This window comes from Hibiscus syriacus, unplaced genomic scaffold, assembly GCF_006381635.1.
Source record: "Hibiscus syriacus cultivar Baekdansim isolate YM2019G1 unplaced genomic scaffold, ASM638163v2 tig00001644_pilon, whole genome shotgun sequence".
Taxonomy (NCBI): domain Eukaryota; kingdom Viridiplantae; phylum Streptophyta; class Magnoliopsida; order Malvales; family Malvaceae; genus Hibiscus; species Hibiscus syriacus.
The window spans coordinates 89186-99621 of NW_024061878.1; the positions used below are offsets into that span (position 1 = coordinate 89186).

General features: G+C 36.2%; 2 protein-coding genes across 2 annotated transcripts; both read left to right on the plus strand.

Annotated features, from left to right (window-relative positions):
* The first annotated feature begins 2274 nt into the window (after positions 1 to 2274).
* On the plus strand, positions 2275 to 3484 carry LOC120129200 (protein OCTOPUS-like). The gene has a single exon (XM_039146777.1). The coding sequence runs from the start codon at positions 2409 to 2411 to the stop codon at positions 3393 to 3395; it is 987 nt and encodes a 328-aa protein (XP_039002708.1). The 5' UTR covers positions 2275 to 2408; the 3' UTR covers positions 3396 to 3484.
* A 1813-nt stretch (positions 3485 to 5297) lies between these two features.
* On the plus strand, positions 5298 to 7921 carry LOC120129210 (calmodulin-binding receptor-like cytoplasmic kinase 1). The gene is given in 7 exon segments (XM_039146786.1): positions 5298 to 5617; positions 5723 to 5973; positions 6110 to 6278; positions 6497 to 6586; positions 6829 to 7085; positions 7087 to 7128; positions 7502 to 7921. Coding segments are annotated over 7 exon segments (1341 nt in total). The 5' UTR covers positions 5298 to 5409; the 3' UTR covers positions 7826 to 7921.
* The last annotated feature ends 2515 nt before the right edge of the window (positions 7922 to 10436 follow it).

Consider the following 10436-nt stretch of genomic DNA (forward strand, 5'->3'; position numbering starts at 1 on the left):
TCTTCACTTAATGGGTATTCGACCTTTCAATTTATGAATGATATAATTATCTCCTTGGTCCTTCTTATTTTGCCCACAATCTAAAAATTCCCATTTTACCCACTATTGGGCTCAATCCAAACCCAATTTCACTCAAACTTGAGTCAAGGCTTCCTGTAAGATATAGGGTTTTCCAATGCATTCTTGGGTTAGCTTGAAACCCCTAAACCAAGATTTGGGATGTTACAAGCAAAATAAGCAATGATATAACGAGTGTGTTACAGTGAAAAGATATGAAAAACTAAGCACAAAAGAAGTCTTTCATTTTGGTATAGTTGTTAGTATGATTCTTGTTATCCTTGAGATGCTTTGACCTTGAACTTATACATTCTATATGAGAACGAGCTTAATAGAAGATATTGAGTGATGTTTATTTAACATATTTCATGTTATCTCATTGTTAATTTTTTAATGTTAGAGGGTTAAAATAGAACAAAATTATAATTTAAGATATAATTTTAAAAAATAATTAGATTATCAAAATAAAATTATAAAAATAATTAGATACTAAATACATAATTTACTCTTAATTATAATTATACAATGATAAAATCCAAAACAAAAGGGCTTAACCAGGGTTTTTCATATATATATTTTTAATATTTTTCCCTCGCATACTAACCTTCAGTTCAGTCAAGTATTTTATTTTCTTCTTCTTGGACTCTGAGGATTGCCTCTCGTCTACCCATGACTTTGCAGCCCCACTCTCACCGGCGTCAGAGCCGTTCTCTGTATACCTTCCACCCCGCCACCCAGCTACAATCCGGTTACAGTCTGTGCGTCATGCCTTCGGGAACGCCTAGCTGGCATCCAAAACGACTCTCCTACCACAACCCCAGCTTCCTCAACTTCCTCTACCTCACAGCTACGCCGCTCTAAATCCTGTTTTGGCGGTCATGTCCCATCCTCGTCTGCCACCTCCTCCGTAAATCTTGTGACGTAAGAGCTCATAATACTCTCCACGATCTTTTCGCCGTCGATGACAAAATAGAAACCCTCAATGTAAATCTGTCTCCATCGAATGTTGAAGCTTTTCAAGGCTTGTAAAGGGGAAAGAAGAGGAGAGATAAAAACGATGAAGGAATCATAGATCTCGAATATGGAAGGAAAAAAGCCTCGGGGAAATCCTTATGGGAAGATAGAAAGTGGTCATTGAATAATTATATTCGGATTTCGGCTTTTAAACTTTTCTCTCGGCTGTAAATACGCTCTCAACCTGTAAACATTCACATCAATCCTCTAAACTAGAAGAATGTCGTTGCTTCAGTATAGATATCCACGTGTTGAGAGCGTATTTATAGCCGAGAGAAAAGTTTAAAAGTCGAGAAATCCGAATATAATTATTCAAGGACCACTTTCTTTTATAACTGTAAAAAAATAAAATAATTAAAAAAATAATAAAAAAATTAAATAAAATAATAAAAAAATTAAATAATACAATAATTAAATAAAATACTAACAAAATATGATTAATTTTATAGAAATTATTTAAAAATTTGCTTGATCTGTAAAATATTCTTAAACAGTGCCTAACAAGTAATTAATTTATGTTAAGGTGATATTTGTGTAAAAAGGCCAAATTTTTTCATGGATTTAAAGTAAAGACGCCTAGAGATCCAAGCAAGGAGTAAAAAAAATCTGTTTCACCCTGAAGACGCCGAGAAATCCTAAATATATCGTAGAAAACACAAATAATCCAACACCCTGAAGACGCCGGGAGATCCCACTAAAAAATTGGTTAACCCTGAAGACGCGAGATATCCAAATTTACTGTAGAAAATACCCCATTTAAGAAATTAATCGGATGAACACTTTAATTTGGGAATTAAAAATTTCCTGTAGCATTATATGAGAATTTTTGCCGGGTTTTTCACATATATATATTTTTAATATTTTTCCCTCGCATACTAACCTTCAGTTCAGTTAAGAATTTTATTTTCTTCTTCTTGGACTCTGAGGATTGCCTCTCGTCTACCCATGACTTTGCAGCCCCACTCTCACCGGCGTCAGAGCCGTTCTCTGTATACCTTCCACCGCCACCCAGCTACAATACCGGTTACAGGCTTCTGTGCGTCATGCCTTCGGGAACGCCTAGCTGGCATCCAAAACGACTCTCCTACCACAACCCCAGCTTCCTCAACTTCCTCTACCTCACAGCTACGCCGCTCTAAATCCTGTTTTGGCGGTCATGTCCCATCCTCGTCTGCCACCTCCTCCGTAAATCTTGTGACGTAAGAGCTCATAATACTCTCCACGATCTTTTCGCCGTCGATGACAAAATAGAAACCCTCAATGTAAATCTGCCTCCATCGAATGTTGAAGCTTTTCAAGGCTTGTAAGAGGGGAAAGAAGAAGGAGAGTTAAAAACGATGAAGGAATTCATAGATCTCGAATATGGAAGGAAAAAAGCCTCGGGGAAATCCTTATGGGAAGCAGCTTCCGTTTTTAGCAATAAATTGAGGAAATGGAGGAAAAGACAGAGTAAAAAGGAGAAAAGTGAGGGCTTGGTTCTTGAGAATAACAACGGAAAGGGATTAAGAGATACCCAATCGGAGATCGGGGAATACGGGTTGTTCTGCAGAAGATCTTGTCATACTGATCCTAGATTATCAGTCGATTTTGCCCGTTTATCTGTTGATGATTCAAGGTTTTCCATTGATGAGCCAAGGGCTTCTTGGGATGGCTGCTTGATTGGGAAACAAAACCCAGAGGTTAACGAGGAACCCAGTGTTGGGGAAGAGAGATTGAGTGTTGTAAAAGAGGAGGAAAGGAGTAGCCCTGGTGGGTCAGCTCAAACGAGAGATTATTATGCGGATTCTTTTACTAGGAGGAGGAGAAGTTTTGACCGTTCATTTTCAAATAGGAAGATAAGTTTTGGGGAAGCTGATGATTTGATTTCATCGATTTCTAATGCTAAAGTGTCACCCGAGACTGTTGGGCTATTTCATGGCGCAAAACTGTTGGTTACCGAGAAGGAACTGAGGGATTCCAATTGGTATTCTAATGTGGAATCTGGTTCTAAGGATGTCGTTGTTAATGGAGGTGTTGATCAAAAAGCCTTTAATTTGAAGAAGGCAAGGAGCAGGAGAAATGTTTGGAGTATCTGGGGTTTAATACCGAGGCGAAACCAAAGTGAATTTGGAGATAATGATACGAATTTCGGAGGATATGTAGGGCATGGGAGGCTAGCGAGTCGATGCAGAAGCTTCGAAGGGTTGTTAATGGAGATGAAGACAGAGGTATTGAACAAAATGTGGGTGAAGGGACACTTCTGGATTCACTGCAAAAGCTTAGGAGGATTGCCAGTGGAGATGAAGATAAAGCTACAGGAGGAAATGTGGCTGATGGAACATTAGTAGAGTCGTTGCAGAAGTTAAGAAGAATGACCAATGGAGTCGAAAACGGGAATGTTGTAAGGGATAAGCTTCTGCGGAGTTGATAGTGTTAGTGCTCGGAATTCAGTCGACGGATCATCCTTATATGGATGAGTGTGACTGATGCTAAAGGTGATGGTCTAATCACATGTTGCAGTCGAATAGGAGTGTGAGGTGTTCTCCTAACAACCTTGACAATGGCCTATTGCGGTTCTAATTGACTCCATTGAGGAGTTAAATGAGAAGCCAATCTGGAAGTAGGCTGAGAAAATCGAACTCTATAGGTGGGAGTATACTGTAATGGTGCTTAGTTGTTACCAGTAAGATTCTGTGTTGTAAAACCATGTATGATTCTGGTTCTCCATGTTATATATAAAAAAAAATATATAGAAAAAAAAGCACATCCTATGGTCATCTTTGTTGTACTAAGCGTGTGTTTTTCTAATAATGCAGCAATGGAAAAAAATGGAGCAGTATCTTCATATTGTTAGTATGGTGAAAATTATTGCAGAATTGGCTAACCATTAACAAGAAATGAAATCACTTCGCCCAGAGATTTCTGTTTTTCCACCCATTCGATCCTTGCATGTGCAATTTGGGAAACTTTTAATCAAGTTGACTATGAACTGACCCTGAATATGTTAAAATTAGGATTTGCTCGTCTACAATGACGTTTGAGGTCTTTTATGTTGTTCTCTGCTTATATTTTTTAGTTAAGCATCTTTTAGTCTGCTTTTCATATTCTTTCGCATATGGTGACACAGACACTGCATTGACTTCTTCGTGCTTCGTTGGACCATATCTTTAAATTACAATTGTGGTCACATTTTTAGTTGGAGTGGTTTTTTTTTTTCAGTTTTAACTGAATTAACCGATTGAAATAAATTAGTTCGGTTAATTCGGTCGATCACTGAATTATTTAGGTCAGTGAACGGTTAGTTTTTTTAATATTTGATTAATTGTTAATTTGGTTCAAAATTGGTTAATTAACCGAATTAATTGGAATTATTATATATTAAATATATTATATATATTAAATACATATTTTAAGCTCAAACCAATTAAGAATTAAGACGAAACTATTTTTTAAACACACTAGACTCATTCATTTATGAATACCTAATTAAATTTTAACCCATTAAAAAATCTTCTATTATATTCAATTTAATCTAATTAGAAAAAACTATCAAAAGAATTTGGTTAATTCGGCTAACCGACCGAAATAACTGAACTTTATTCGGTTTTGTTAATATTTTCAAGAAAAAAAGTTCGGTTTAATTAACAATTAAAGAAAAAAAGTTCGATTAATTCAATTAATTAAATTCGGTTCGGTGGTGACCTTATTAACCGATTGAACACCGTTATTTGATTGTAGTATGTTTATCGTAATTACGGTAATAGAAGGTGCTATTATAATCATTGCATATATCGCAATTATAAAATAACGATTTTTGACAATACTTCTACTATATATAACAGCTACTATCCAATAACATACTACTATTTAAATATCTGATTGAAACCATAATGCAACTGGTCTGTGCTAGTGGAGCTGTCATACTCTGTTATAGCAAAAAAAAAATGAAGTCACACCGTGTTATTTACACATAATAAATAATTGCATTTCTCAAATTATACTTTGATAGCACTCAACGTTTGACCTATTAACTAATATGAAAGCAACTGCTTCGACAAATGAGGGCATCAGCATTGTGTATTGGGCCTGGGCTGTTGTGCTAGAGCATTGTAGTTAAGCAATGACGTTGGTAGACCTTAGCCATATATTTCTGTTAAGACTTTTCCTGCATTGCTGATGGGTTCAGCAAGGAACCGAGTCTTATCTGGTTGAATTGGTCGCCATTGGCATAAAACGAAGTCAATATATCCTGGAGAAGGCAAGGGCAAGTAGGCAATGAAGATAGCTTTTAGCTTCTACCTTTTTGGCAACAGACAAAAGTCGAACTGACTCAGGAGAAAGAGCCATTAATCTCCACAAATGAAGAAAACGCCGTATCCAAGCATGATCCAACAAGATCCCAGTTCTCTTCATGATCAAAATAAAACTCAAACAACTAAGAACTACTTTAAAGTCGCATCAAGGAAACTAGCTGGAGTTTTAACGGCATTACTGTTTAGGAAAAGAAAGAAGGCTGCTGTTGATGTCAACAAGACGAACAGCAACACTCAAGTCAGAAGAATCTCCTGTAAGTTTTTGCTCTTTTGATTTATCATGATTAGTGATCAATAAGCTTTCAACGGCTGTAACTTCATATCCATTGTTGATCATAAGTTCTGTTATTTTTCTGTAGTTTCTGCTTCAACAGATCTTTCCACAGGAAGCGATGTAAGGAGCTTAGCCGGGTTCAAGTCCTTTGGTTCATATGGTTCTTCCAGTTCTGCCAGTGGACATATCACAACACCCGGTTTCTCCTTTGAAGATATTTGCAAGGCAACTGGGAATTTTTCTACAGAAAATAAAATTGGGGATGGTGGGTTTGGAACAGTTTATAAAGGAAGGCTCGAGGATGGATCTTTTGTTGCTATAAAGCGGGCTAAAAAGGTATATAAACATGCATATAGAGGAATTAATCTTCAGAACATGGGGGGATTCTTCTAAAACTATATGCCAATAACCTTGGAAAAGTAGATGCTCAATTTTCTAATACATTTTCACTTGTAATACCAATCTGTGACAGGACAAGTATGATCAAGGCTTACCTCTGCAGTTCAAGAATGAAATTCTTACCTTATCGAAGATCGAACATCTGAATTTAGTAAGGTTAATTGGGTTTCTGGAGCACAAAGAGGAGCAAATTATCGTGGTTGAATATGTTGCAAATGGAAATCTTCGAGAACATCTTGACGGTAAGGAACAAGTTTCAAACTGAGGAAGTTTCTAAACTAGAGTTTTCATTTTCTGAAACTTAAGAAGTACTGATTTATGGGATGGAAATCATGGCTGAGAAGAGGAAGCTAATGGATAACTGTTAATGGGAAACATAGATTCTTATTTTCAGAGTAAATAGCTTCATTGGCTTAGATAACGGCAGATAGTTGGGTGCTCAACATAGCTTTTAATGCAGGTATAAAGGGGAACGGGCTTGAAATCGCTGAACGTCTGGACATTGCAATCGATGTCGCCCATGCGGTTACCTATCTTCATACATATACAGGTATTACTTATGTACTTTTCCAACTTATCCGATTTATAGGCATTTCTTTGTCTGTAAAATGATTCAAGGAGTTAATATGTCAGTGTCTCCCCATCTGCAATGGTTTGAGTTTTGAAGTTCAAACACTCAAATTTTATCACTATCCAAATGTTAAGTAACCAGTTTCAACTCCTCTGCATTTTGAAATAAAGATTGGATTACATAACTTTTTGTGACGATGCATCTAAATGATAAATTGGCAGATCCTCCTATAATCCATAGAGACATAAAAGCATCGAATATCCTTATCACCGAGAAACTCCGGGCGAAAGTGGCGGACTTTGGATTTGCACGACTTGCAACTGGGGACCCCGCTGCGACCCATATCTCGACTCAAGTCAAAGGCACTGCAGGTTACGTGGATCCTGAATACACCAGAACGTATTCGCTTACTGAGAAAAGTGATGTATACTCCTTTGGTGTATTGCTTGTGGAGTTGATGACTGGAAGATATCCAGTTTGAATCAAAGAGACCGGTCAAGGAACGAGTAACCATAAGATGGGTGAGCATTTCATCTTTCCTTTATAACCACAAACAAAAATATTGTTTATTGGAAAAGATGGTCCGATTTGCAGTTGAGATCTTTCTGGTATGTGACTATGTACAGATCTGATGATAACATGATTGAATTTTTATCTCAACATAGGTTTTGACATCAGAGACATCAATCATACATGCCACTGAACCACCTAAGACTCCAAATATTTCCAAGTTCAAGTGACATAGCAGCCTTCTACCTTGATCCTAAATTTAGGTTTAAAGTAGCATATATTTCTTATGAATGTTCAACAAATGATCTTCCATATTAGATGATAAATATACTGAAATTCCTTCATTTAGTAAATGTTGAGTGGGGAGCATTTCCGTTGGTGCAGGCAATGAAGAGATTAAAGGAAGGAGAGTTTGTAATTGCCATGGACCCAAAGCTAAGGAGAAGTCCAGCATCAAACATGGTGGTTGAGGAAGTCCTGAGACTGGCTCACCAATGCTTAGCACCAATCAGAAAATCCAGACCATCCATGAAGCAATGTGTTGAGGTTTTGTGGCGAATCCGTAAAGATTTCAAAGAAAAAGTGTCTTCTTCTACTGCTCCTTGTACCTCTCACTGCTCTGCAAATTTTCCTAATAGAAATCCCAAGTCTGACAGACATTTGTTTGGAATACAAGAGGGTGACAGCTATGGGTTTATTTCTGCATAAAATGGTGATTTGTTAGTGTTTATCATTTTTTTTCTAGAATGGTTTGTCAATTATTTTCCAAAATTTTCCCTTTGTGAACTTCATCAATTTTTCAATCTCAATGACATGTGAAGCAACCAATGTAAACGAAATATAAGTTAAAAAAGCAAGTGAACCATTATATGTTCTTACATAGTTTTTCCTGTTTGCTTTCCTTATCTAAACTTGGGACTTGTTTTCGTCTGTGCCCCCCCGCCCACCCACCACAAAATTCAAGGTAAAATTACCATTGCAATCTTTGTACTAGTACCATATCTCATATTGTATTTTGATTTCTCTACTGAAAAAACAGGCATTAATTTTCATATAAAACAAAGTCGTTCGAAATTCATAAATTTTACATTTATTTTTACTGTTAAAATGATCTATAATTCAGAAAACGATTAGGTGACTTGTGTAAAGTTAACTTTTTATGCAATCATTGATTTTTATTCCAAAAACATGTTGATTTGGTTAATTGATGTTATAAAACATTTTTGTTTTGACATATTTTAAGTATATTAAGTATGTTTACTAGTGTTCATAGATCATAGACCATAGAATTGATTGAATGATCATTTGATAGCACGGTCTTGAATATTCATATGCATTTTTTTATATTTTTCAGGAGAAAACAATGATCACTAGAATTAAAGGATTGATCCTTAGTGGAAAGAGAACGATATCCCACTAAAAAAATATCGACACTTTTAGTTTAAAATTAAGAGAAAAAATAGTAAAATTACATTCGTGAAAGACCTATAATATTCCTTAATTACTAGGATGGCCCTTAAGCGTTAAAATGAATTCAAATTTGTATAAATTTGATTTCTTAATTAAAACATGGTCTTAAGTCGAATTTGCTTGAGATTTGTTCCGTCACCCTTTAATAATACTAATTACATAATGATCTCTTTAATTTTGTATTTACGGCTGAAATACATATTTTAGAATTTTTACATTTTAGTCCCTTAAACTTCTATGCTCAATTGAGTGCCCAGTTGAAGTCCATCTCCACTGAAAATGTAATCATGACTAATTCATATCAAGTGAAGTTTAATAATCTGATTTATTCTAGAAATCTGTTGAATTCTGGCATGTGATGTAAAATGACTATTTTATCTTTGTATGCTTAATTTGTTTATTCGATTGTTTTGAAGGCATGATTTGCTTGTAAGTTAATTATCTATGATGCATGAAATGCCCACTATTGTATGCTTGTGATTGTTTCATTATCTTCCTCAGTTTTTGCTTAGTATGCATGATTAGGGACTCATATGCGTATGATTTCCCTCAGGATCTAATGCGACATTCAGATTACTCGGGTCTTTATCGTGACCAAGTATAAGCCTCATAGCCTCTATCAATCATTTTTTGAGCTGTCATCGCCGAAATCACATTGGCGATGACTTCACACTTCTCGCTGAAGATCAAGAACTTGTTGCCATTTTGTTTTGAAAAGTCTAAGTTTATGCAAGCAAGAGTCGTTAAACATTGATAAGAGTATCGTTCAAAAATCTCCCTAAACTTAGGTGGAGGGAAAGAGTGCTGCTTATCAATATCAGTACAAATTGTCTCCTTCACCTAAGTGAAATGAGCGTTAATTCTTCAAGAGACACTTTGTACTGATATTGATAAGCAGCCCTCTTTTTCAAGTTCCACTCTGATCGAAACTCTCCGGCAAAACATTCGCCAAACAAAGGCCTCGATCTTTAAGGCGCGATGTCGAGCCAAATAATCTTCTTCCAATTGAACTCTGATTGGACACTTTGTTTCGACAAGAAAGCTACTGATTTAACTGAATATAAGCCATCGCCTGATCCAAGCAATTTAACCCAATCAGTACTTGTAGATGAACCCACATAGCCATTAAGTACACGGAGCATAGCCCCTCATTGGTCCTTTTCACATTTGAATACTCTACTCCTTAGCGGTATATATCAACTCCATCCAGAATCACTTTTAGTGTCGAAATCTAAAATCTTCATTTCTTTGTTCAAAGGTAAAGAGAAAATTCTAAGAAAAAGCTCTTTAAGAAGATGATCATCAATCCACACATCATACCAGAACCTAATTAATCTATCTTTCTCCACTTGCAATTGGAGATTCTTTCATTATGTTCCTCTCTTATTCTTCTATGTAGATATTTAGGATTCCCCTCCAAATCCAGACACACCTCGAGGCTGCAAACTTGGAGGAAGGATTGTGGATTTGTCATAGTTATATTTAACAGCGATGATTTGCTTCCAAAAACTAGGTGACTCATTGCCGAACCTCCAGCACCATTTGCGAAGAAGTCATTTATTTTTTGCTTGAAGATCTACTATCCCTAACCCTCCACACGTGACAGGACTGCACACGTCACTCCAACCTATCTAGTGAATTCTCTCCCTTTTCAACGAACCACCCCAAAGAAATCTCGAAAATATACTCTTCAATTTTTGGTAAACCGCTGTATGCATCTTAAATAGCTACAAAAATAAACCAGTAAACTTGATAATATTGACCTTACCAAAGTAATCATGCTGCCAAATGAAAGGGTTATAAATTTCTACCCATCTTTTTAACAACCTTTTCAATCACTGGCTCCCAG